At 39.5% G+C, this 27,608-nt stretch overlaps 1 protein-coding gene across 4 annotated transcripts in view; it reads left to right on the plus strand.

The window, feature by feature from the left end:
* The first annotated feature begins 2,501 nt into the window (after window positions 1–2,501).
* The window catches only part of LOC137195802 (ceramide transfer protein), a 28,249-nt gene continuing 3,142 nt past the window's right edge, over window positions 2,502–27,608 (plus strand). The window contains exons 1-15 of one of the 4 annotated variants that reach the window (XM_067608440.1): window positions 2,502–3,207; window positions 3,693–3,827; window positions 6,359–6,475; window positions 14,584–14,691; window positions 14,985–15,123; window positions 15,568–15,654; window positions 17,109–17,266; window positions 24,263–24,355; window positions 24,527–24,613; window positions 24,871–24,963; window positions 25,318–25,395; window positions 26,274–26,369; window positions 26,742–26,874; window positions 26,970–27,040; window positions 27,157–27,285. In XM_067608440.1, the coding sequence (XP_067464541.1) occupies window positions 3,118–3,207; window positions 3,693–3,827; window positions 6,359–6,475; window positions 14,584–14,691; window positions 14,985–15,123; window positions 15,568–15,654; window positions 17,109–17,266; window positions 24,263–24,355; window positions 24,527–24,613; window positions 24,871–24,963; window positions 25,318–25,395; window positions 26,274–26,369; window positions 26,742–26,874; window positions 26,970–27,040; window positions 27,157–27,285 (1,614 nt within the window). In that variant the 5' untranslated portion in view covers window positions 2,502–3,117. The remainder of the gene's footprint in view (window positions 3,208–3,692; window positions 3,828–6,358; window positions 6,476–14,583; window positions 14,692–14,984; window positions 15,124–15,567; window positions 15,655–17,108; window positions 17,267–24,262; window positions 24,356–24,526; window positions 24,614–24,870; window positions 24,964–25,317; window positions 25,396–26,273; window positions 26,370–26,741; window positions 26,875–26,969; window positions 27,041–27,156; window positions 27,286–27,608) is intronic. The other 3 variants (XM_067608431.1, XM_067608450.1, XM_067608458.1) reach the window with 3 other exon arrangements.

Consider the following 27,608-nt stretch of genomic DNA (forward strand, 5'->3'; position numbering starts at 1 on the left):
AGTTCCTGATCACACAGACGCCAAATAAACTGTAATTTATATATAATAAAATATGGCTCAACATGCAAATGTTCAACCATCAATGTAAAAAAGTGTCTTCAGGTAATTTTAGATGTTTAAGTTTCAAGTTTATTGTCATATACTTGTAAAAATGCATCATTACCCGTAATGAAATTCTTAAACTCGAAGCCAAGTTAACTTCACATCATAAATAAAATAAGTTAAATAGTATTATAAGGAGTCAACAAAGGCATATAAGTAAAGGGCAATGAGTAAAAAACAGAAATACACTAAATATGCCCGCAAGAAAGCGGACATATAGTGACTGAAAGATGACAGTATTTACATAGTAATTATAAGGTCTCGAGTGCAAAGAATATTAAAAGATGTGTGAATATAAAAAGATGTATGTATTCTCAAAGGAAATCGCTGTACAATGAAACCAAGGCTATGAAGAGATACTTTCTTTCTTACAGCGCCCTCACGTGGTTGAGACACCTTATTGGTCCTCGGTAATAAAGTTCATTTTATGGGAATTATTTTTTATCTTTATGTAAGAAGTAATGACAGCTGAAGTAATTTTGGCCATTTAAAGGCAATAAAAGCTGCAGATGATTATTCCTCGTTTACTTAAGTCTCTGTGCTTCCATGACATCAGTTTCAGGTGGACATAAGAAAGTTTCCTTTGAGACTTTGTTGAAGTTTAGTGGTCTTATTCCTCTGAGTTGGATTGGACCCAATGAACCTTAGACGGGGATGTTATCAGTATGTCTAAAGTGCAAGAAATATCCTGAAAATGTGGTCTACAGAGGAATAATAAGCGCAAAATGACTGTGAAATGTAACCTTTGGCATAGTTTGGCCTATATTGAAGCATGTAGAGGATTTACAGCAGCCAGTCACATTATCTACAGAAGGTCTAAAAGCATAAAACTAGGCCTGTTAATAAATCCACCTGTAACTTATATGAATGGTAACGGTTTCTGAAAGTCCTGAAGAATGGGTTTTTGAAGCACTGTTTTAAAGCACTTTTTTTTTTTACTTTATTAACACAAATAACTATACAGGGCGTATCAGAGATTATATAATATAATCACAAAAACACAAACAGACATAAAATTGCACAATGTAAACAGATACATAATACAGAAGTTAAGAGAGAAAAGTAAATAAATATAACTTTAAAAAGAGAATAAGCAATATTGCAAACCAACTTAAATCATCCGGCAATGTTGTCCACAATGTTTCTCAAGAGATGAGATGTCTTTAAAGCTTTTTTTTGTTTTTAGATACTTTTTTAAAGCACATTAGCTTTCTTCCATTTTCTATGTGAAAATCATCTGGTGTGTGGGGGGAGCACTGGTACACTCCTCCATATATTGTGGTCCTGCCCAGTTGTACAAACAGTCTGGTCAGCCATACATGAGAATATCAGACTGATCCTTAAATCACACATCCCATTCTGCCCAAGCCTGTTTATTTTGGGTGATCCTCTCCCCCTAAAAGCCCTCCCTGTAGCGTGGGGGACTGGGACCAGGCATCCCTTATGCTGGGGAGAAAGCTGATAGTCACAGAATGAAAGGCGACCACCCCACCACCAACCAGGGTGTGGTTCTCTCAGCTGGGTGGCAGCCCATGAGGGTTTCTCTTTTAGACTCATCAACCAGGTGGAAAAATATCATGCTAAGTAGGCAAATTACATCTCCTTCATTAAAGGATCCCGAGGCCTCTATATATATGATAAAACATCAGCTTAAATCGCTATCTAGACCACTTGTAACATGTGACACTCTATAACCTACTTATCTGCCAGTGAAGCATTTTCTCTATGTGCTGTGTTTAACAATTTAGTTATTTATTTTCAATTAATTTGAATTTTCTTTTTGTCAGTCTTAGTCTAAGTTGTTGTTCAGCCAAATAACTGTGTGACTTTATTCCACGTGTTCTGTCTTTCAGTTCATTCATACATTTCCACATGATGTATCTGTGTTGTCTTGACCTGTTTGAAAAGAAAAACAATAAAAACTAGGCTACTGATCATAAAAAAGATATACAGTAGTGAGTGAAAGTATATTTAGTAAGTGAAATATATGATATGGAAATGATAACTCATAGGATAAGAGCCCAAGAAGAACAATGTCAAGAGAAATGGACGATGTTTACGTGTCAACAATAAGATAAGAAAATGAATTACTGAACATGTCACAGGAATGTTTTTTTTTATCCCCCACCCCCTATTTTGTTTTTTGTTTGTTTGTTTATTTTTCTTGTCTTTTTGTGTGTATGTAATCTTTCTGTAATGGAAAAACAATAAAAATAAAGTATAAAAAAGTATATTTAGTATATTTCCGCACGAATCCGTCGCCAATTAAAATACTGTAACTGTTACTGCATATCCACTGTCTTGTTGACTTTGGTGAGTTTTGTGTTACCCTGCTGTTAATCCCTATGACTTCCTGTGTGAGTTTGCATTGATGCAGCTTGACGTCGCCTCTTTAACGTACACAGTAGAGCGTGGCTGCGACTCCTCCTCCGACCTGAATGAAGACAAGCTAGTCAGTCCTCCGCTACTGCTAACTAAACTGCGGAACTAAAAAGCAGCGATGCGGTCTGTTGCTCGTCAATTGTAGCGTGTAGTTGAGGTACAGCGTTAACACGAAGGCCTTCCTTATCGACCACTCTTGTTGAGTTTAGCTTATCTACTGCAGACGAGATATCTTAACTACAACAGGCACAAGTTGCAAGTTAACTTAGCTAGTTGCGTCGTTTGACAGCTAACGCTAACTAGCTAGTCGGCATTTGGTACTCGACGTCAGTTTCAAAACAAAGCCCGCAAATCCGAGAAGTTGAGACTCAGCTGTCACCATCAGCATAGCTTGTTACAAGACGAGCCAAGCTAGGTTGAAGTCAAACGACTGAAGAAAAAGAAAGACGCCATCCAGCTGGTGTTTAGCACAGTTAACAACGTTGTTTTGCTGACGGTAAGGCTAAGTTTAAAAAGGCTGTCAGCAGGTTTTGACTGTGACGCGTTTGAGCTGATAATTATCCCATCAGCTAGCGTTAAGCTACGTGGTCCTGGCGATAAAAATCACAGTCAAGTTTTGAAGCTTGGATTTAAATGTCCGAAAAGAGTTCATCGTCCGGTTCAGATGAGGATGTGGACCCGGAATCCGGGCAGCCTGTGGAGCTGGGAGGCGTTTTAAGCAAGGTAACGTTAGGTGAACCAGTTGTAGTGTTGTTGTGTTTTATGCTGCAGAAATAAGCTTTAGCTAAGGTGTCTTAATAACACACGACTACTCAAGTGAACACTACTAAAAAGCTGCAACAGCTGAATTAATTTCTGCATACACATACTGTAGCCAGTGGTCCTCAAAGTGGGATCCGGGGACTCCCAGGGGTCCTTGAGGGGGTTCAAGGAGGTCCCCAGCAAAAAGGGGAGTCATTTATTTTCACTGTAATTCCATCCATAAGTAACACAATGCCAGAGTGTTTGACTATTTTGGTCATGGGTTTCATACACTTTCTGTAATAAAACACTTAAAAGTAAAAATCTTATCAGATGGGGGACCCTGGGACAACAGTTCAGGGGTCCTTGATGTGAAAAAAAGTTTGAGAACCACTGCTTTAAGCAGAGGAGCTGTTGATTGCACAGTGCAGCTAACTGTTTGTCCTTTACCTCTTGTGTGTTGACAGTGGACAAATTACATACACGGATGGCAGGACCGATGGGTCGTGTTGAAAAACAACACTTTGAGCTACTACAAGTCGGAGGATGAACGGGAATATGGCTGCAGGGGGTCTTTGTGTCTCAGCAAGGCTGTCATCACAGTAAGTGTTCTCCATGAGTATAAGGAAAGAACATCACTTGACTGCTGTCTGTTGCACAAATAGAAAGCAGAATGAGCTCAGCACCTGTTCAACATTTTAGAGAGTAAGGCCACATAAAATGTGGGACCATGAAAGAGTTCATTTTCTGCTTCAGTGCTCTGGGAATAGAGTTACTTTCATAGCAGTTCTCACAGTGGTTTTGATCTTGTCATTAGCATGAAGTTGAACCTTTATTCCTTCAGTCTGTTTCTCAAAGATAGAAAGGTAAACATTAACTAGTAATAGGCTGTTACTAAGATCACAGGTAGGATAGAGACCTGCAGTTTAGCAGACCAAGGCATTTTTGCATCAGCAGTCACTGAAGCACACACTCATCCCTCTTGCTCCATGGCAGTTATTGCACAGGCTGCTTGAAACTGGTGCTCCCTCTTGTTGAAATGTAAGCTTTGATGACATACTGCTGAGGCTGGCACTGTATTCTCCCTATTCAGGCCTTCTGTTGGTCAGATAAGCTGAAGTCCCACACCCTGGTTAAATATTCACTGTTCTCTCTAAGCATACCGCCACCCCGTACAGAGGCCAAACAAATGGTTTCACTGTGATTTGTGCAATAGGATTATGTGCCTCAAAACTGGATTAGGATCACAACATGAAATGTTACAGTTAGTTTCCTCCAGGGGAAGTAGTCATTTGAGTAATCATAACGCCGGTGACTGTGTTTGTGCATGAATGGAACCCCACATAACATTCAGAGTATTTTGTAATTGTGTTGTAGTAGGTACAGTAAGAGTGTACACAGCTTTATTACACACGCTCACCAATTATCAGAGTAGTATGACCCACACAGCCACTTCTTACTGCCTCTCCCGTCCTCCTAAATATCTAAAGCCAGTGCTGCAAAGGAGACTGTGGTATGAGGACTCAGGAATGCAGAAACAAGCCTCTGCTTCTCTTGTTGCCTAACATCAGTCTATTACACACTGTGAAGCTGCAGACACACACACACCAGACCGTCCCCATACGGAAGCAAAATGTGCAGGAAATGTTGCCACCTGAAAATTCATACCATGGGACATGTTGGGTCCATAATCAAAATCTCACATCAGCACTAGCTCTTGCTTATGCTTTCAGGTTTTTCTGTCAGTGATATAAACACAAAAAAAACTTAATTTCATCAGTATTTTTTTTTTTTTGCATAAAAATATTTAGAGTTATAGTATTGAATATTATTTTAATTTAAATACAAACATCCAATCATACACACTAGTTTAAAGATGTCTCATGCTAGAAAAAAACTGTCAGATTCTTAAATGCCTTTTGTGATCAAAGACTATCTGTGTTTGACTGATAATCTTCTCTTTCCTAATACCGAATATGTCAAAGACGTGGATGTATACAGTAGTGCTTACGCAAGGGGGAAGGAATATCTGCTAGGCACATTGAAAGAGGTATAAACTGGATTGTAAAGCAGAATTTTATGGGCCGTGTCTGATAAAGCACAGTTGGATAGACTGGATTTCTCTAACCAGTAATGGCATCACGGCTGGATGCACTCGAGGTTACCAGCGCGCACCCCGTCTTGTACTGAAAATTTGAAACTGGAAGGAAACTCAGATGTCGCACCTGTCTCTGAAGGGGAAACTCAGTGGTTATAAGTGAGTGTAATAGAAATCAGCATCCCATATATGCAACTTGTGAAATATAATACCAGCCTTAAAATGTAAAGACAATTTAGCATTAACTTGCGCAGGCTCACAGTTTGTGGAGTGTATGTCGCTGTTGTCAATGGCAGCAAATAAGACAGCACATGAGCGTCATTCAGCAAATCTAATTAAACATGGGCAAGGGCAACATGAGGTTATGTCAGCTGACAGAGCAGCTGTATCCTTGGTGCTACTGAGGAGAAAAAAAAAACAGAAGAAGGAGATTCAAGTCAACTGTGTCTTATTTCTTATTAGGATACTTTGCAGAGCAGATCTCTCCTCAGCTGAGTGCAGTGGTCAAATTCCAATCTCAGAGGAAACGGGGGAATTCTTGGTGCACGTGCCTAGTGCGGTTAGTGTTTGGAGCTGGGTGGGGTGCATTGTAGAATGGGGGAGTGAAATAGTTTAAAGATTTGGCCCAGTAGTAGCAGGAAAGGTTGCGATGACCCAGGTTCAAGTGAAGGCGTAGTGTAAGAATCTTTTGGTTTTTAGCGGAGCTCTGCTGCGGTCGTTAAGGGTTGCGCCTGCAGACACAAGACATCAGTTTCTAATTAAAATTCTTGTTTATTGAGTGGCAAAGGCTTTTCTGTGATTGATGGAATCCATGTGTGTCCTGAATTTTTCATCGCAGTGTCTTAAACAGATTGTAGAGAAGTTATAGTAGGCTGTTTCTCTGATTCCTCAGTTGTCAGAATAGAGAAAATATTATACTGTTTTTGTATTCTGGTATTTAAACACAGGTATTTGTTATTGGTGAAAGTATTTCCTGACATGACTCATTCTCACTGCCTAATAACTATTCATGAGCCCTCTCCTCTTTCTCTGCAGCCTCATGAATTTGACGAGTGTCGTTTTGACATCAGTGTCAACGACAGTGTCTGGTACCTCAGAGCTGAAGATCCTGAGCACAGACTCCAGTGGATTGAGTCGATTGAGCTGCACAAGGTGAGCGGAATCATTTTTTCCTTCTTCAGCATGGATTTTTCTGGGTTTTTGTCACTGGTGTGTTTCTACATCTTGGTTTGCTATATTTGTTATGAATTTTTCATGACAGTTTTGTGTAGTTGTGGGCAAGTCAGCTGCGTTTCCCTTATAAATTAACACTACAGATCCTCAGCGTGCCTGAATTTCAGTCCCTGTTGTGCTCAAGGCCTTTTTGATTTGTTTGTCAGGAATCAACAGAACAAAATGCCACATTGTGTCAGTTCCTTAGACCATAATAAATATTTGATTCTTTTTGGTTTGGTTTCACCCACTGCTACATTATTCACATTTTTCAGGTATTCAGGTTCAATCTGGGGTCAGGGTGTTGTTCGGAACAGACAGGGAGTTATCTGTTTTGTTTAGTGAGCCGGGTGTGGCGGGACAGGGATTGGGACGCATACACAGACACACACATTCATACATATACACCCCTTCATCCTGGGAATGTGAGGAATCTGAGGAGTGAGGTGTTGAGGTGGGGGTATCCCCCTGCCATCAGATACCAGGCAGCTGCTCACTCTGCAAGGACATCTAGTTAATAATGTATGGGTTCCCAACTTTAAGGGTGTAAAGCACTTTGGATATGCTGTCACTGCCTACTGTAGAGGTGCTATGGTTCAGAAAGTTAGTGTGTCAAAGGTTGTGTCTTGTGGTTTGTGTGTGTGTGTCTTATCAGTCAGGGCTTTTGGAAGCCTTTAATTCAGGAGTTCATTAGGATGGGATCATCCTTAATCTGAACACTTGGGTGGCCTCAAACATTAGTTGCGTTTACATGGACTTTTATATTCCACTAATAATTGGAATAATAGCCCAATCAGAATAAAAACTGCCTCATGTAAGAACCTTTATTAGAGGAGACTGGCCTGATGCGGCCTGATCAGATTGAGAGGGGTGGTGTAAACCTTTGGTAATCTGTTCAATAGGAAAATATTAGCGCCTAATAACCATGGTTTCTATTTGGTTTGAATAAATATATTCTTTCTGTGTATGTTTCCCCACATGGGGGTAACAGTCAGTGACATTAACAAGTTTCCATGAGGGATAGAAACATGGCGGTGGCTAAACAACACTGGTCTGTGGATGATATAACTGTTTTTGTTGGAGACCTTAAAAGATTTAAGGATAGTTGAACTCCTCGATGGTGTAAAGACTCGAAACAATGAGTTGTGCAAACAAATGTTTTGAAAAGATGAATAAAGCCAGAATCCATGGAACCATCGAAGAAATCAAAAGCTGTTGGAAAAGTTTTATTTATTTATATATTTATATATTTATATATATATATATATATATATATATATATATATATATATATATATATATATATATATATATATATATATGTGTGTGTGTGTGTGTGTGTGTGTGTGTGTGTGTGTGTGTGTGTGTATATATATATTCATATTTCCGGCAGATTAGACGCTTCAGAGCGGGCGGAACCACTTTGCGCATGTCAAAAAAGTTATATTCTGATTAAATGCTGTGAGGCGTGTAAACACACATCTTATCAGATCACTTTATTTAGCGTCCATGTAAACAGTTGAGTTGGAATCTCTAATCAGAATGATTTCAGTCAGGTTGAAGAAATATTGTTCATGTAACCACAGCTGTTGTGATACATAAAGATCCTGAAGTGGCCATTTGTCAAAAATCTAAATCAAACTTAGAATCAGAGGGACACTGATACACCATGGGCATGTGGTGTACGCAGGCAAAAAGTCCGTTGTCTATGCAAAGGTTTATTTCTCAAAGACAAGTAAGCAAACAAAAGAGATCATGCTGCCTCCTTTACTCTGGTGAAAAAACAGGCCTACCCAGGTGCATCCCGGTCCTGTAGCTGCGTACCTACCTATAGAACCTCAGGTGCCCGTAGTCTTACCCAGTTCACTTAACAAAATAAAAACAAAACAAAATACTAGTTACTTCAAACTAAATATGCTAAACAAGCAAATAATTAAACTAAACAAATAACTATCACCAAAAAATCCTATTGAAATCTAATCTAAATAAAGCAAACATGTAGAACAATCAAACAATACAAGTTGTTGTTGTTGTTGTTGTTATTATTATCAATAATAATAAAACAACAACCAAACAAATTCTCAAATCTCAATCTCATGGCTTAAACTAACTGAGAGAAAAGTGTTCAGGTGTGTTTATGGATGGGAGCATTATAACAAACATTTTTTTTGCAAGAACCTGAGAGATATGAAAGATCCAACAAATAAATGTGCTTTAGTCCATCCTTGTTTTATCAGGATACCTGTAGAATTTAACTTGAGAATGGAAAAACTTCATTTCATTACATGTGCAACAGATAATGCCTTGATCTGTGCAAAAACTAGCTGGAAGCGTACAGCTAACCAGACTTTACTGAATTTGTTGCTTAGTTTTCAGTGGTATGCTGTAGCCTAAATATTAAAGTAGCTATCCATATGTTTAGTTTCATTGTGTTTTGATTGATTTCCTAATTAAGTGTTGAAAAACTCAGACAGACATTAAATAAACATGACTAATGTTACTTACTGTGATTTTGGGTGAATTATACTGCTGAGTCTGTGAGAGAAAAGCAAGAAATGAGGGAATATCACCAGTGCACAAGTGCTCTGAACTTTTTTTTTTAAATATTGTAGCTTGCCGGCTCAGAAAGAAATGATTTGTAATTTGTCTTGATTGCATGGGCCACATAAAAACAGAATGGTTGAGAGACTACCCATAATGCACCACCATTGAAAAAATAACCATTATTCTATGAATTCTCATCAGAAGAGCCTCTCTGGTGAAACGGTGCTGTGGATGGTTTTCTTACTGATTCTGGGTGTTTCCATGTCAGTTGAGTGTGACTGACCACAGGTCTCTTGTCCATTAGCAACTATGTGAGAGTATTTCAGGGTTATGTCTGGACTGTGCCCTATAGTAACCTCAGGAAGCTTAATGCAGCACTACCTGCTGCAGTGTGATAGGTGAGTGTGACTGCACTGCTCCCAACTGGACAAACAAGGACTTGCATCATGCAATATTCACCACTATTTTTTTTGTTTCTCTATGAATCAGTGCAGCCTACATGAGCAAGGATTGTGAAAAGAATTTCTTTGTAATGACCATTAAATAATAGAGACCGGAGCAGAAGTATCAAAATTTAACAGAATTTATCTTACAAGAAGGAGCGTTTCACAATGCAACACACAGGATGAGATAACGAAGAGAAGGCTCCCAGTGGAGCGTTTATAACAGGGTTTTATACGTCTTATTTGGGCGTTACAGTTCTTTTCTTAATCTATCAAATACAGACTTATAGATAACGTCATGTCCGTTTTCAGTTCTCCTGTCCAGGAGCCATCTTACCCAACTGCCCCCAGATGACATGTCTCACCCTGTCTCTAACAAATTTTAATTTCTACATCTTCCTCTTTACAAATATAATGCTGAACTTCCTTTAACCTTAGCTGATCTGTCTGCTGATGTTGCAGCACAAGACAAGAACAATTCATCATGATCTAGATAAAATATTAAACACTCATACACAGTGCAACCATCATTTTTATAACAAGGATAGCCTCACTTTAAAAAAAAAAAAGTACTTATTACTTATTCTGCAAATATTGACATTTAATCTGTAGCTTTTCATTTCCTTTCCTGGTGCTGAAATGAATCTCATTAACACATTTATACGTACAGTATCTGTCTGACATCAGTGTGATGAAAAATAACATTTCTTCAGTTTAATCCTTTTTTGTTACTAGTAATTTTTATCTTAAACCTCTTCTCTAAAGCATTAAGCATTTATCTTAATGTTTGGCATCCTCTAGTAAAGCTCTGGACAGTTAATTCAAATTCAAACTGTGTAAAAACACTTGTGGTAGTGTTGTTTAATTTTTTGTTCCAGTATTATAAACTCATACTTCACTCACGCTGTGTGATATGGGTCAAACAAGTCATGATTACAGCTTTGAAATACCTCTTAAAAGCCACTTTGCAAAGGCAAACAGCCATAATTTGCATATTCATAATACTAAATTTTGTTGTTATTATTCAGGAGGAGAAAAAAAAGTCCATTTGTGTTTTTACGTGTGGGAGTGTTTGTGTCGGCGGCAGGGAAAAGTCGTGTGAAATGTAGGGACTTTAAGCGCAGCTCTTGATGAATTAGGCATTTTTTTCTAATCATCTGCTCTCACAGCAACAAAAATCAAGAGGGACACATAAAACCCGCCATAATACCGAGAAGACTGTTCCATTCCTCCAGGTTCAGAGGGGTGAAAATGGGAGGGAACGGGGGAAAGCCCTCGCATTTTTTCCACCACTACCTCAGGCTGGTTGTTGGCATAGTTGAAACGCTTTCAGCCCAGAGTAGTCTTGACAAATGGATGTCAGCAAATGAGAAAAAGAAATGATAAAAGGAGTCAGGTAGATAGAAGTAAAGAGAGAAGAACAACACAAATACTGTTCCCTGCCCCCAACTCTCTCCTCTCTCTGCCTCCGTTTGTTTCTCTCTCTCTCTCTCTCTCTCGCTGTCTCTTTCTGTCTGTCATAATGTAGAATAGGCTGCTTCACTCGCCCACCCGTTTGGTACTTAACTGGTTTATCACACAAACAGCCCCGGACAGCCCTAGTCGCTTTCTCTGATGCATTCATGCATGCACCCTTCATTTCTATCCGTCTCTCCCTCGCACGCTCAGACACAAACACACACAAACACACACACACACACACTCACGGTTGCTTGCTCAGTGATGGATGCTGCACATAAAGATGGACAGGATAAAAAGGTTTCACATATGAGGGTGTGTGGTCTGTTGATGTATGTACGCAGCCAGAGTGGAGCCCATGTATATGTGTGTGTGTGTGTGTCTCGTGTGTGTTTGCCTGCGGAAGGACTGACTTAAAGCAGACCCGCTTCGCTCTGCCGAGGAATCACAAGAGTCTTCCTTTCGGTTCAGTCCGTCTCTCCCGCTTCACGGAGCAGCCAGTGTCCACACCTCGTCTGACTGCTATGAACCAAACGACTACTTTCCCCCCTTTTTTCCTTTTTCTCTCTTATTGGTGCTTTCTTTTACTTAATGAGCTAAGCTCAGGCTGTGTGGCTTTTCTTCTCCGCCTCCTCCTCTTCCCTCTTGTTCCTCAGTGAGTTGTGTCCAGGGAAACGGGAATACTGGATTTAAGCCTCTGAATTTTCAGAACAGTGGGAGTGTTGGGGGAGCGTCTGGGCCATGTTGGGGCCAGCAAACCGCCGGGACTGCAGCAGTGTCCTGCTCTGCTTTGGCTGTTGGAATGGCCGAATGGTGGGCTTATAGCATGTCGGCATGATGCTTGCTTACTGTCACCCATCACTGAAGTCTTTAATTAGTATGCCAGTGTTGTGACCCATCTTTGCTCTCTTCCATACAGTGCATAAATTATTGTTTTCTGTTTGAATGCTTTTTCACATTATTAGCACTGATGGACTAGCGTTAAACCGCACTGCATTTTAGTCATTGTAAGAAATCTGTCACATTTTTTTAATTAAGCTTATGGCTTTGGGCTGGACTACCAGCGTTTTTAATAAGAATTAATTTCCAAAGCAGCAACATATAAGTGATCAGTGGTTGCTATGGTCAGTCACTGTACACTGATCTCATTACCATCACAAAGCTGCGGGCACAAGATGCCATTTCATGTGTTGTGTTTGAGTGGGTGTTACTGTTTACTTTGCATGGCTGTGTCATGCAGCTGAGCAGGTGCATAAAGATGGCAGTCTCTGGGGTTGTCACAGATTGGTCTCCATGTTTCATCAGTGCCATCAGTTCCTCTTTGTCTCTGTTCAAACTAGCAATAATGTTGGTTTCCTGTAGCACGCACAATAATAGTTTCAGTCTGATCAACTTAATGTTGCAATTACAGCAAATGTTATATGAATAATTTGATCATTTTGTGTTTAATAGTGTTGTAAGAACAGCTTTACATTCTGTAGCACTTTTTGTCAAACATTTATTTAGACCTGCAAATACCTGACTGTCATTCTCAGCTGTTTGAAATGCGGTTGTGTCAAAAGGTCAATAAGTAAACATCATTGCGTATTGTGTTTGTTTAAGGTCTGACATGTCGTAGCAAATGATTATGAGATTACGGCAACACTGACAATGATAAAGTGTAAAGCAGACTGTTTTATAAGTGCAATAAAAAAGCAATCCAGAAATAAAACTGTAGATAACAAGACATTGTTAATATTTATAAAGCCATCAAGGAGACACGCTGCAGCTGAGGCACATTCATAGTAGACCACAAGCCAAAGAGTAAACAATCATTGACTTCCATTTGAAATTCATAAATAACTTGCCTGGCACTCAGCTTTGCCTTGTGAGCCTCTGTCACTTCAAGTCGCAGCTGGAAAATAGAGCTGTGTCCTATTTTCCAAAAATCTGCGTTGTGTAGCAGTGATGCGACCGGCCAGTCACAGTCCAGCCTGACACACAAAAAAATATGTTGTTTTTGAATCTGACAGTTACACGCTTTGGCTTAAAGCTTTCTGTTGTAAGTATGTGTATACTGTACGTTTGTAGTCAGTATTTCCACAAGAAAACCTCATCGAGTTGAGTAGCACTTCATTATTTTCTACAGGCTTTTTTAAAATTGAGCTTTAGCCGCTCTTTAATAACAACAGCTGTGATTCTAGCTTCATGAGTGTAATTTTTTTTTTTTATACTGGGTCATTTTTGAGGCTGGATTTTTCTTGTATAATTGAATTTCATTTTATTGCACTGTGTTCATTGTCTTTCACCATGTATATGTTGATTATGTGTATCTTGTGTGTTTTATATTTTGATTACAGTTCATACATTGTGTGACAGGGAATTTAGCAATATTAGTTGATATTATATGACTCCAGCTGTGGTGCTGCATACAGTTTCTATTTGTTTTTTCTAACTTTAAAATAACAGTTGGCTAAATCTTATAGTATAGAGTAAATTCTTTGTAAACCCCCGTAATTGGGTGAAATTGTGTTACTTTTAACTATGTAAAAGCTTAAATTGGTTATTTTAATCTTAATATCACAGTTATCAGATGATTTTATAAATGTAAACACACCCTTTACCCTCCAAACTGTTGGCCTGGTCTTTAACAGTCAACCACTCAGCTCACTATCTGTTCATCAGTGTAAATTCTCTTGTGTGTCACCCTGTTGTGTCGTTATATCCTCTAGCAGAGGAGTGTCTGTGTGCTCACCTGACTCCTTCAGTTCGCTCACTGTTCTTAAGAAGTACCTCTGCATGCCAGGTAGCTAACCAGAATAGCGTGCAGTGTTAGTTTTATAATCAAGATGGAAATTAGACACTGAGGCCATGATATAAAAAACCTCAGTATTTTGTTGTTCCTCATTCATATGCAAAAGAATATCAGCCTTTTGCCTCCTGTGTTAGTTTCACATTAGTGTTGCTTAAGTAAAGCTGTAAGTGTGGAGCTTTACTGTTGCGTCATGATTTTGCTGTCTGTCTAATGCAGTAGACGGCAGCTAACAGCTCTGGGTGGAGTGAACAGGAATAATTTAATTTGTGTGGAGATGGCTGGGTGTACATACAAACACACTATGTATAATGAATTTCTGTCATTTTGCTGATTGGCGTTCCCGGCATTGGCTAGTCATATGTTGGCTTTTTTGGTGGAACAGATGGTCATCGCCACTCCCTTTTGTCATATTACACATAAACAATATTTTCCCCCAGAAAGTCGCATTCAAGCCTAGATCTGTCCACAGTGTGATTTATTTCCACCGTGCCTCGTATCAGGTCTACTGGCTGGTTGGTGCATTTGTCTACTTGTCAACCCCAGTCCCTCTCAGTAGACTGTTTGTCTGTGTAGGTGTAGGTCCTGCTCTGGTCGAGGTCAGCATTACTCAGTGCTGCTGACTGGTTATAATTGATCTCCCCATCTCTCTGTCTCTTGACTTGTTTTTATGAGTTGCAGACTTTCTTATTATATTGCAGATTGCTAAATGTGTTTTGTGCCCTCACTGATCTTCTGTTCTCGCTTCTTTGCTTCTCCCGTCTTCCTCCTTCTTTTTTCACTCTCCTGCCATCCCTCCCACGGGATTGAAGGCCGAGTCCGGTTATGGTTCAGAAACCAGTCTGAGGCGTCATGGTTCCATGTTGTCTCTTACCTCCGCAGCCAGTGCCTTGTCTGCTACATCCACATCCTCCTTCAAGGTAAATACATGCTCACCAGAGAATGAATCTGAATATATTGGGTAGTAGAGGGTCATGTCACATTCACTGAGGTATTTCTACTTACACATGTTCAAACTTTGGCCAAATATACAGTGAAAACACTTATAACATATAACATTTCCATCCAAGACTGTGAGCCAGTAAATCTTTGCAACCCCAATCACAGTCCAGTACATCTGTTGGAACTGCAAAAAATTTTTTTTTTCGTCATAGTTGAAACAACAGAACTGAACCGTAAAATTTCATATTTACTTGTGTTTTTCTCTGGTCAGAAGGGGCACAGGTTGTGTGAGAAGCTAGCAGAAATGGAGACCTTCCGGGACATTCTGTGCAGACAAGTGGACACCCTGCAGAAATACTTTGACTCCTGTGCTGACGCTGTCTCCAAAGATGAGTTTCAGAGAGACAGAGGTAACCTGTGGCATAAATAAAGTATTAAGGTGCTTCTATGCTGTAAGAGATAGCTTTATTTTGCAAAATATGATTCATACTTGTAAATATGTTTCAATGTGGAGATAGTTTGGAGGAAAGAGTTTAAAGATAAGGATCTTCTGTACTTGTTTCATGCAGTATCAGAGTTGAAGGAGAGTGGTCGGTAAGACTCATTGAGAAAGGAAACAAAAATCAATATCCACTCGGGGTTCTTTAACCTCTGAGAAAGAACCTTTGTAGCCTTCAAAATAGCCTTCATATTGAACTTGCAGTCTTATGTAGGTTAAACGAACACATTGTTTTGTAGGATTTTTTTTTTGCTGGAGCATCAGAATTGTCTGTAATCTACAATATAAAGTCTTCATCTTGCTTTATAATTCAGTTTATCAGATTGGAATACACCGACATTGTTTTTCTTTCCAGTAGTGGAGGAGGATGAAGACGACTTTCCTACTACTACAAGACCCGACGGTGAATATAATCACAACAACAACGGCAGCAAAGAGAAATGTGAGTATCCTGCAGAGACTGTATAGCTAATTATTATAGGGTAGCATCTAACGATTATTTTCATTATTGATTAATCTGTCAATTATTTTATTGATTAATTGATGAGTTGTTTGGTGTATAAAATGTCAGAAAATAGTGAAAAAGGTTGATCACCGTTTCCCAAAGCCCAAGATGTGACCTAAATGTTTTGTTTTGTCCCGACCAACAGTCCACAACCCAAAGATATTCAGTTTACTGTCACAGAGGAGTAAAAAAAACAGAAAATATTCACAGTTAAGAAGCTGGAACCAGAGAATTTTAACTTCTTTTTTCTCAAAAAATCACTCAAAACGATCAATCAATTATCAAAATAATTGCCACTTCATTTTCTCTCCATCAACTAATCAATTCATTGACTAATCATTAAGGGTGAGAATCTTTGGGAATCTCATGATTGGATTCGATTCCAATTATTTGGTGCTCGATTTGATTCAGAATCAATTCTCGATTCAAAACCAATTCTCGATCGAATGAATAGAAAAGGAGGGACTATTTTCAGTCTCTTACTCCAGTTTACTGTCTGCCAAAATCTTTCACTGCATCCTTATTCCACTGAAATACAATATGAAACATAACTGGCAAATAAGATAAATGGTCCGCAGCCTTTTCATTTTAAAAAGTTAACCGCATTAATGAATGAATTCATTCATTTGAAAGCATCTTACAGTCTCCTGCCTGTGTGAGAACAACAAAGAGGGAGGGGCAGAGCGTCTCCAGCAGAGTAGAGCAGCTTCTCTGTTGTACCGTTAGCTCCGGGGGAAGCCATCACCGTTCAACATGCTGAGTGGGTGCAGGGTTTTTGAGGCGAAACAGACTCAGCACCGAGTTATTTTCTTCACCTCAGAGATGGTTTGAGTTGTTTGTGCTGCGTTGTCTGTTGGTCAGCCGGTCTTGTTTGTCACTACTGGAGTTCGCTGCTCTGCTCCGCTAACATTAGTCTCTGAGTAACAGTGTGGGTAGTTCACAATATACGTCACGCTCACCTTACAAAGGTAATCATTTAGTCATAAAATCAAAACATGCTTGCGACCACTGCCTTTTGTGAAGATGAACTCTAGCATGTGTGCGCTGCACCCTGTCTGGGTGCTGCACTGCCCTCGCAATTCCATCTTTTTCGTTCCGTCAACATCGCCTTAACTAACATTTAGAAAATCGAAATTTGACATTTGTTAATCAATGCAGCTTTTACCATGTCTGCATTATGATGCATCTAAGAATTGATTTTTTTTTTCCTCGCAGCCCTACTAATTGTTGCAGCTCTAAATTATTAGATACATTTGAGAATGTCTATGAAAAAACATGATTGTTAGGCGGTAAAAACTGATTAGGAACACTTTTAAATGTGAAAATTTTCAATTTCTTTTACAGACAAGTCATGAGGCATCTGTCATATTCCCTTTGTTTCTGTCTCCCAGTGTTTCCTCCTGCCAGTCCCAAAGGTATCAACGGTATAGACTTCAAGGGTGAGGCCATCACCTTCAAGGCCACTACAGCCGGCATCCTGTCCACCTTGTCCCACTGCATCGAACTGATGGTCAAACGAGAGGACAGCTGGCAGAAGAGACTGGACAAGGTACAGAGCTGCATTCCACACACAGTGATTGAAGTAAATGTCACTCACAGGGCTTGAAGTGTCACATGAATAATTGGCAGCTTCCTGATTGGGTGTGACAGCAGCTACTGCTCAGACTGAGGAATTTGTTGCCTCTGCCATTTTCTTTAAGGACTTGGTCTTTACAACTGAGAGTTAAGTGTTTTGGGGCTTTGTTCTTCAGGTGATAAGGCTGTGGTGCAATACTCTCCGGTCCAAGGGCCTAGACATGATTGTAGTATGTAAAAACTGTTATCTCTGTTGAATATTTGTACTGAATGAACAAGATAAGCCTCTAACTTTCTAACTATTACTCATCATACATTCTCCCGCCTGTTACCTCTCCTTGGTTATATAGAGATATGTTTAATTCTTTGTTATAGATTGTGTTCATGTTCTGCATGTTAATTATTGTATGCATTCTTGACTTTAAATGTGTCTTATAAATCAATTAGTTTTTTTGCAAGTGTTCGATACTGTATGTATTTTTAGAGTGAGTAAACGTTAACAGCTGCTCACAACTACATTAGGAGACTGGTGAAACTGGGAAGCTCCCAGATGAATGTAAAGCAAAAAAAAAGACAATTTGCTTACTCAACATTAAAAACCATAAAAAAAGAAACAGTTCAAGTGACTCCACACTTCAAGGGCACAAAATTAGGTGGATTTGCTTCACTCAGCAGGCAAACAAAACAATGGTAAACCATTGAGCGGCTGGTAACATTTGAACATTCACATTAGCCATTTTGGCTGGTGGACATAAAAGTTAATTTTGCATCTTGACTTCTCCAACTTCTAAGTGGCTGAAAAGCAGGTATTTTTTTCAACCTCAACAGTTTTTACTATAAAACAGTTATATCCAATAATTATTATTATAATTATTGTGAAGTCATCAACAAGCCAGGGAATTGCAGATGTATCTTGTAACATTTATGTCTATATTATGTCATTTGTCAGTTTCAGGATACTCAGACATGTTTACCTGTAGTACAAATGCACCTGTTGCCCATAATGAGCTTAAATCACCTTATTTGATTGTTTTATTTTTTTATCAGAATTATTGTAGTTCCCGTAACACTCCTCCATTCATTGTCTGTGTCTGTGAAGGTATGCTCTTTGGTCTTCAGAGCTCCACATGCTTACATCCTGATCAGTTCAACTGATGTTGCCAAACCAGTTTCTTTTTTTCTTTTTCTATGTGTTAAGGCGTGCTGCCCAACCCTAAAACGTACAAAAGCGGGGAAGTGCCTTTAGTATGTTGGACTGCTTGAGTGAAACTACCTCAGTCTTATCTGTGTTTAGTTATATGTCTGAGTTTTAGCTGCTGATGTGGAGTGAGGAAAGAAATAGTTACAGAACACTCGACAGAACAAGACACGCCTACTCATACTCGTACAAGGTGTGAATTAGAAGATGACTGCTCGGACTTCTTGGTGTAGTTTGTTGAAGCCTTCGCTACAACGGAAGACAGAGCAGCTAAAATACCAGCCACAGAACTGGATACCTTTACAGACCTGCAGCCGCTTCTTTACAGTAGGTGTCTGTCTTCTTTCTGTCTGCCTGGCTGTTACACACAGCTGACAACAGGATCTTCTTGTTTATTTTGTGCCAGTTGTTGCATGTTAACACCTTACTTGGGCTCTTTCTGTCTGGCTTCCCTCCGTTTAAGTATTTTCTGGTGAGCACTATTATTTTATATTATAGTAAAGCTGCAATTGTTTCAGCTTGCTTGCTTTCTCTTAAAGCAATACTGATGGATTGCAATGATTTTTTTTTTTTTTTTTTTTTTAATGCAGAGTTGTTTAGTGGTTTCAGCTCAGCTAAGTCAACCTAGCAAATCTTTTAATATTTTGATTCATTCGCTCTCACTGTCCCGATAAAAGAGCTAAAAGTACTTCAGCTGGTTTGCCAGGTTTCTGTGGTCTAAAGATGTAGCTCTGGAAGATAATCCAACCTCACTAGTTTTCTAGTGTAGTGCAGTGTGTTGTTGTTTCTAGAACATTTGTCTTAAGTGTGCTTATGTGCCTCTGGCAGAACGTGAGACATTAGGCAAGACAACTTTATTTGTATAGTACATTTCAACAACAGGGTGTTGTTGAAATGCTTTACTTAAAACATAAAAGGCATCAAGACAAAATGTAAAAGCAACCTAAGGCAATAAAAAAAGACATTTAAATACAATTAAAGAGTTCAATAGAAAATAAAAATAAGCTAAAATAGAATAAAACTGATAAAACAGGAGAGTAAAAGTTACAGTGCGGCATAAGATATTAATCAGAAGCCTCAATTTCATTTAATAAAAGGCAGCGGCAAACAGAAAAGTCTTCAGCCTTGATTTAAAAGAACTGAGAGTTAGAGCAGACCTGCATTTTTCTTGGAGTTTGTTCAAGATATATGGAGCATAAAACTGAAAGCTGCCTCTCCGTGTTTAGTTTTGACTTTGGGGACAGAAAGGAGACCTGTCCCACAAGATCTGACAGGTCTGGATGGTTCATAATGTAGCAGAAGATCAGAAATGTATTTTGGCCCTAAACCATTCAGTGCTTTTTAAACCAATAGTATTTTTAAACCAACCAGTATTTTAAAATAAATTATTTGACAAACAGGAAGCCAGTGTAATGGTCTGAGAACTGGAGTGATGTGATCCACCTTTTTGGTCTTAGTGAGGACTCGAGCAGCAGTGTTCTGCATCAGCTGCAGCTGTTTGATAGATTTTTTTTTTGTCTTTTTTTTTTTTTTAGGGAGACCCGTAACACCGTTACAGTAGTCCACTGAAGATAAATGCATGGACAAGTTTTTTAAAATCCTGCTGAGACATAAGTCCTTTAATCCTTGATATACTCTTCAGGTGATAGTAGGCTGACCTTGTAATTATCTTGATGTGGCTGTTGAAATTCAGGTCTGAGTCCATGACTACACCAAGATTTCTGGCTTGGTTTTTGGCTTTTTACATTTTAATTGTTCTTCCTTGGCTCCAAAAACAATTACTTCAGTTTTATCTTTTGTTTAACTGACTTACTAGGTGCTTATATGGGATTATAGTCCCCTGGTGATATGGTTATGTAAATTTTTGTGTCATTAGCATAATTATTGTAAAATATTTTGTTGTTTTCCATAATCTGAGCTAGTGGGAGCATGTAGATGTTGAACAGAAGAGGCCCCAGAATGTAGCTTTGGGGAACTCCGCATGTCATTTTTATCCACTCAGATGTGTAATTACCTATAGACACAAAGTGGTCCCTGTCCTTTAAGTAGGATTCAAACCAGTTTAGTACTGTGCCTGAAAGTCCCAACCAGTTTTCCAGTCGGTTTAGTAATATGTTGTGGTCTACTGTATCGAATGCAGCACTGAGATCCAATAACACCAAGACTGAAATTCTGTGTCATTGAAGACCTTAACAAGAGCAGTCTCAGTGCTGTGGTGTGGTCGAAATCCTGACTGGAAGACTTCAAAACAGTTGTTTAGTGCCAAGTTGTTGAAAAACAGCTTTTTCAATGATTTAACTTAAAAACGGGAGGTTTGATATGGGCCTATAACTGTTCATTAGTGAAGTGTTTAGATCAGTGTCCACCAATCTTTTTAAGCCCAAGATCCCTGACCTTGGGCCTGGTAAAAGGCAAGAGCTACCTACTGAAGCGTTGAGAGAAAAAGACAGCCCAGATTGTACTTCCAACTTGAGGCCTTTTTATTTAGGTTGAAATGCTTTGGTCTAACTTTCAAATTGACTCAACCAAGAAAACACTGTAACTAGCATATCAAACAGGCCAAGTTTCATTATTTAATTTCATTGCAACACAAAAAATAAAGGCATGTGGCCCTATTTTTCCATTTGTATGAGGAAATGATTTTGTTCATGGTAGACAAAAAAAATCAACCCACTTACAGTGAGCAGATCATATGAAATGTTATGCTTATCCACTGAAGCTTCATGCAAATTACATTTACCATTAGCATTTTAAAAAGTAGAACTATAATGTGTGCTGACATAATTCTCAGTCAGTGCAATTAAGCTAAGTGCAGTTTTATGTCCCATCTTATGCAGCATCACTTTTCACATTGCCATCAGAAGGCAAAACTGTTGCAGTCATGTTACTCACTCGAGTCAGTGAGATGGCTGCGACTGAATACCGTCTGTGAGTGCTATGTAGTTTGGCTCATAGCCACAGACGGCCAGTCTGAGACAGTCTGCGAGGTGTCTGTTAGTAAGTACTTACTGTACTTGGATTTGATTATTTTCATCTGTGAAAACGCCATTTCACAGAGGTAAGTGGATCCAAAGTAGGCATTCCCTCTTAGTGCACATGTGGTGAGGAGAGGATACTTCTCTCTGCTGACAAGTCCCCAAAAGTCACTGTCCCTTTATCTGGCTTTCAGCTCTGTTATTTTGCAAATCAACCATCTTCATGTTGACTCCACTTGGCAAAGCAAATACTTGCTGGAATTTGGCTGCTATCTGCAGGAATGGGTTTGAGACGAATGCAGCAATATCTTCCTTGATATCTAACTCACCAAAACACTGATTGAACTTTATTGCCACTTTGTCCAGTTGAGCGCAGTACTGCTCAGGGTGAAAAGCATTCTTGTCTTCAATGGCCTGTGACATTTTCTCCAGGTTGGGAAAGTGTGTCAGCCTCCCATTCTTTAGATGTGTGGTTCAAACACCAAGCTTGGCCTTGAACACATTCACTGCGCTTATCATGTGGGGCAGGTGTCGGTCTTTTGCCCCCGGAGCTTGTTGTTGAATGTGTTCAGTTTTGCCATTAGATCTGTCAGAAACCGCAGGTCCACTAGCCACACATCATCTGACAGTTCCTCGTGCTCCTCGTTCCTTGTTGACAGAAAAGTCTTTATCTCTGGCAGCAAGTTAACAAATCGCTGCAGCACTTTGCCGCAGCTCAACCACTAGACATCAGCACGGAGAAGAAGGTCTCTGTAAACGATTTACTTCCAGCCCACAAACCGAAGAAATTCCTCTTCCCATTCTGGAAGAATGGCTATCACCAGTGAGTGCCATATACTCCGGTACACCGGTACTCTTCTCTTATCTCATTGGTCACTTTAATGCGGCGCCTGCTACACTGAAAAAAATCTAACATCTGGATCGAGAGAGAGAGAGAGGCGTTTGCAAAACTGAATATTAATCAGGCATAATGTATTTGTGTATTTATTTTTCTATTGGTTTTTTTTTGGAGCTACAGGGAAAGTCTCAAAGATCCACCAGTTGATCACGATCGACAGGTTGGCGACTGCTGGTCTACATTGTTCTTTTGTTAAGAATGGCTGATGACAGCAGTTTTTAGGGCCTGTGAGAAGAAACCGGAGAAGATACATTTGACAATTTGTAGATCTGAGGCCATGCAGTTAGAAACATCTTTTAAAAAGCCTGTTGACAGAATATCAAGGCAGCAGGAGGAGGATTTCAGATGTTGTATAATGTCCTCATAGTTTTTATGGTTGATAGGATGAAATTGTGTCATGCTATTTAAGTGGACACAGGGACAACACATACCCTGTACCTGGTGTGGAAGCACCAACTGCCTGTCTAATTTTCTGAATTTTGTCAGTGAAGGAGGCAAATTCATTGCAGGCCCTGGTAGATAGAGGTTCAGAGGCTACTGACTGAGGAGGGTTTGTTAGCCTGTCAACAGCAGCAAACAAGGCACATGTATTATTATTGTTTTTGGCGATAATGTCAGAGAAGAAGGACCGCCTTGCATTTCTCAGTTCCAAATTATAAATGTGAGGTCTCTCTTTATAGATGTCATAATGAACCTGGAGATTTGTTTTTCACCACCTGCGTTCAGCTTTTCGACACTCTCTTTTTTTCCATTCTGACCAGTATGGCATTTCTCCATGGAGACCTTTTCTTACCAGAGACAGCCTTCACCTTAGTAGGTGCAATGGCATCAATAACATTTGTAATTTTAGAATTGAAATTATCTACAAGCTCATTGATTGAGACCCAAGAGAGGGCGGGTGTGGAAGAGAAAGCCTGAATAAACATTTCACTGATGTTTTCATTGATAACCGTTTTGTGATTACATCTGTTTGAACATTTGTGTGCACAGCGATGGCACTCTCACTAACCTTTAGAAATGTTCAGACCCTTGGAGATAATTACGTCCAGTCACATGCTGAGTCAGTCCATAGTTATCAAGAGTACAACACAGTTCTTTAGTCCCTCTGTACTTGCAGTTGTCAACATGGATGTTGAAATCACCAACAATAACTATACAGTCAAAGGCTATACAGATTATAGACAGCAGTTCAGCAAAGTCATCATCATCATTAATCAAAGGGAATCATTAGCAAAATCATCAACAAAATGGCAACTTCACCTCCTTTCTTATGCGCTCTAGCTTCGCTCATAAAATTAAAGTTAGGAGGCGTTGACTGGTTGGAAATGCTGCACTGTTAACTTGATCTAACCAAGTTTCAGTTAAAAATATAAAATTGAGATTGTGCTTGATGATTAAAAATGTTTTTCCTGCCAAAGACCTGATGTTTAATAAAGCTAAATTTAGTGTGTCAAAAGCATTATCTGCCCATTTTTTTGTGACAGCTGATGAAGAATAGATGCTAAATTTGATACATTTGCAGAACTGGTTGAGCGCTTCCTGTTTCTTAGCAGTTTCTCCGTTCTTTTTCTATTACCTATCAGAACAGGAACTGAGAAAGCTAAGTGCCATCCGCCTTGTAACCTAGACCCAGCAGGTATCACTTAGAGATTGCTGTATTTGGTAAAACCTGTTTGAGTACAAACAGCTCAATAATGTGGCGGGTTTGCCTGACTGTTGGAGACATGCAGACCTCTTTTCTTCCCCTTTGTAGCGACAACACTATCAGTTGTAATCTGATTAAATGAGCTTTGTCACTGAGGCGGAGATGTTTTCTGACACTGTAACCCTAACATGCTGTTTTTTAATGTGTGAATGTTACACTAAAAACACTACACTGCCCTTTCTTTGTGTGTTCAGGAGCTGGAGAAGAGGAGGAGGGTAGAGGATGCCTACAAGTCTGCTATGAATGAACTGAAGAAAAAGTCACACTACGGAGGCCCAGACTACGAGGCAAGATGAAATTATATAAGCTAAATTGATCAGAAACAGCTAAATAAACCACAGCAGAATGATTTTCTGTGACCCAACATGTGCATTTTTATCATTCTGCACCTTGGTCAGGGTTGTTCTTACAGGATACCTATATTACTGACAAACATTTGCTTTGTCGCTTTCCCACAGGAGGGGCCCAACAGTCTGATCAACGAGGATGAGTTCTTCGATGCGGTGGAAGCTGCACTGGACAGACAAGACAAGATAGAGGAGCAGGTGTGGTGCAGACTCAAATTTAAGAAATAACGCCCCCTTTTGCACATTCAAATTCAGTTTAGATGTATAAAACAATTCCACATTTTTGTCTATAAAGCCTGTTGAATTTCTCTTGCTTTCTGCCTTCCTTATCTTTCTCTCTGCCTCTGTAAAATTACTTTAACACAGTTACAGACATTTCATACACAGATGTTTCTGTTGCTCATTGTTTATCTTGTTAGTTCTCTCTCTTACCAAACTCCTACTCTGTCCCTCAGTGCCAGTCAGAGAAGGTCAGGATACCTCGACTAACACCGGTTCCTCCTGGAGACGCCTACTCCACCATCGGCACCCACAGATTTGCCACCAAGGTCCTCAACACGTTCCTTGTTTTCATCCTACTTTGTTCTAATTTAAAGGCTACTGTTTGCTACATCTCATCATTCCTGCCTTAAGGCTACAACCAGTTTGATCTGTCTATAAAGCTCTGCAACTTCTCTGCACTGACATGTGAAAAACATGTTTTCGTAACTTCGCTTCACCATAATCAATTCTCACAGAAAATCAGTTTGTGCTTATCGCAGTATTTTGAGAGCTTCTTACTATTTTCATATGAAATTCTACTTGAGCAGGTTATGATTTTGGCCTCTGCTCTTGCTTCTGTGGCGCCTCTTTCTATTTTGTTCCTTATTCGTTTCTCTTTCAACCTTCTCTCTGCCGCACAGCCCCATAGCCATTCTTCTTCCCTGTCCTCCGTCGAGCTAGTCAGTGCTTCAGATGACATTCACAGATTCAGCGCTCAGGTACTGTATTTGGTCATCGGAGAGCACCTGTATCTACAGGGGGGGGGATGCAAACAGAGAGCATGAGCAGATAGCATGAGAATGTCTACTAACCAGTCTCTCCAAGATTTCACAAATATTTCCTGTGTTTGCAGTAGAATGTTTAAGTTATTTTTTTTTTTTATCATACCTTAAGTTAGTTGTTGTGGTTTTATTTGATGTACCAAGACAAAAAAAACTTTGACTGGGTGTAATTTGAAATTCTTGAAGTGACTGATAGATTGTCTTCTTGTCTTCAACACATAACAGTTATCATGTTACTGAAAAGAAAAAAAACAAAACAAAACGCTGCATGACTGAATGATCTGGTGAAACCTTTTCACTTCCACCTTCTCTTCTCCCCACATCACTCTCTGTCTTCCACGGCATGAGCAGGCATGGATTCAGGCTGTCTCTGCATTGTGCTCTTATTGCATTGTTGGGATGTTGAATAACACCCTCAAGCAAGTTCAAGTGTTTAATCATTAATGTTATGAAACATTCATAGTTTCACTGAGCCTAATATTTATTTGGTTATTGCTCAGTGGCTGATATATTTGCTTAAGAAATTCCTAAACTTCTGAAACGGAAATTAGAAAGTGGAAAAACTCTACTTGCTTCCTATAATGTTATCAAAACCTCTGTTATAAAATACCAGCACCTGGGTGCTACAGTAGGTATGGTCATTTCCCAAGATTGTATCATTAAACTTGAGCTTATCATCCTGATGACAATGTATTCACAGTCTTCTTCTCCCTAAACTGTGTCCTGTTTCAAAGCATGTTCTCAGTGAGGCAGAGTAAGGAGCAGTAAAACACTCACTAACACCTGAATTTATTCAATATGTGTCTGTCTCGTAGGTGGAGGAGATGGTGCAGAATCATATGACTTACTCTCTTCAGGATGTGGGCGGAGATGCCAACTGGCAGCTGGTAATAGAGGAAGGAGAGATGAAGGTGAGAGGAAGAGAGAAGCTGCTTGTGAATCATTTCCCTTGGTTGTTAGCTGTGAATATTTAAATCTCATTCACTTTTTAAAAGATACTGTGGTTGCAATAGAAACACTGATAGATCAGAAACATTGAAAATTTAAGTCGGAATATCAGTTTAAAAAAAAGTAAGTTACCAGTTGGCTACATGTGTCCAAATTTGAATTTATTTCACATTTTCTTAAGTTCTCAAACTGGAAAAGTCAACTGGAGTTATCAGCCACAGGTAGAATTAAGAGGCTCCCTCAAGTTGTGTTTTGAAGTGAGTTTGTGTATATGTTTGTGGTACTGATATGATTGTCCAGTTGTTCTGCCTCACGGTCTGCACTTGGTGTAACAGGTGTACAGGAGAGAAGTGGAAGAGAACGGTATCGTGCTGGATCCTCTCAAAGCTACACACGCGGTGAAAGGGGTGACAGGACACGAGGTTTGCCACTACTTCTGGGACACAGCTGTCAGAATGGACTGGGAGAGTAAGTTCACAATGTTATAAGTTATACTGATCATATCAACAGTTTGACTTTCTCTGTTTTAATGTCATGACCTGACTGAACTCTCCCTCCCTCAGCCACCATTGAAAACTTCAACGTTGTGGAAACACTCTCCGACAATGCTGTCATTGTTTACCAGACACACAAGGTAAATTGACTTCATGGTGGTTTTTGAAAGTTGCTGAAAACATGTTGCATATCTGATTGTTAACATTCTGTAGCCGATTTAATTCCCAACTGAATGGCACTGGTTGTTGTTTTCAGAGAGTCTGGCCTGCCTCTCAGAGAGACGTGCTCTATCTGTCAGCCATCAGGAAGATCCTGGCAACAAACGAAAATGATCCCGACACGTGGCTGGTCTGCAACTTCTCTGTGGATCACGACAATGCTCTTGTAAGATCACTGCCGTACACCTGTTCCTAACAGTACATGCAATGTTGTGAGTGAGAAACTAGTTAGCAGGAACAATAAATAGCATCCAAAAATTTCAGTTAAGATATTTATTGGTCCTCACTTTTAATATATTTTCAAAATTAGGGACATTTTGCAAGTGCACTAGACATCCGGGTTCTGTGGTTTTTAGGTCATGTAAATAATGGGTCTTAGCAGCAAATAAATACTTATTTCCTTCAGTTGACCCAATAAAACTTTGCTCCAGGGACCTTTTTGTATTTGAGAATGACAGATGATAAGCTTAAGTGTGATGTGGGAGTTTG

This window comes from Thunnus thynnus, chromosome 2 (genome assembly GCF_963924715.1).
Source record: "Thunnus thynnus chromosome 2, fThuThy2.1, whole genome shotgun sequence".
In the NCBI taxonomy this organism is placed as follows: Eukaryota; Metazoa; Chordata; class Actinopteri; order Scombriformes; family Scombridae; genus Thunnus; species Thunnus thynnus.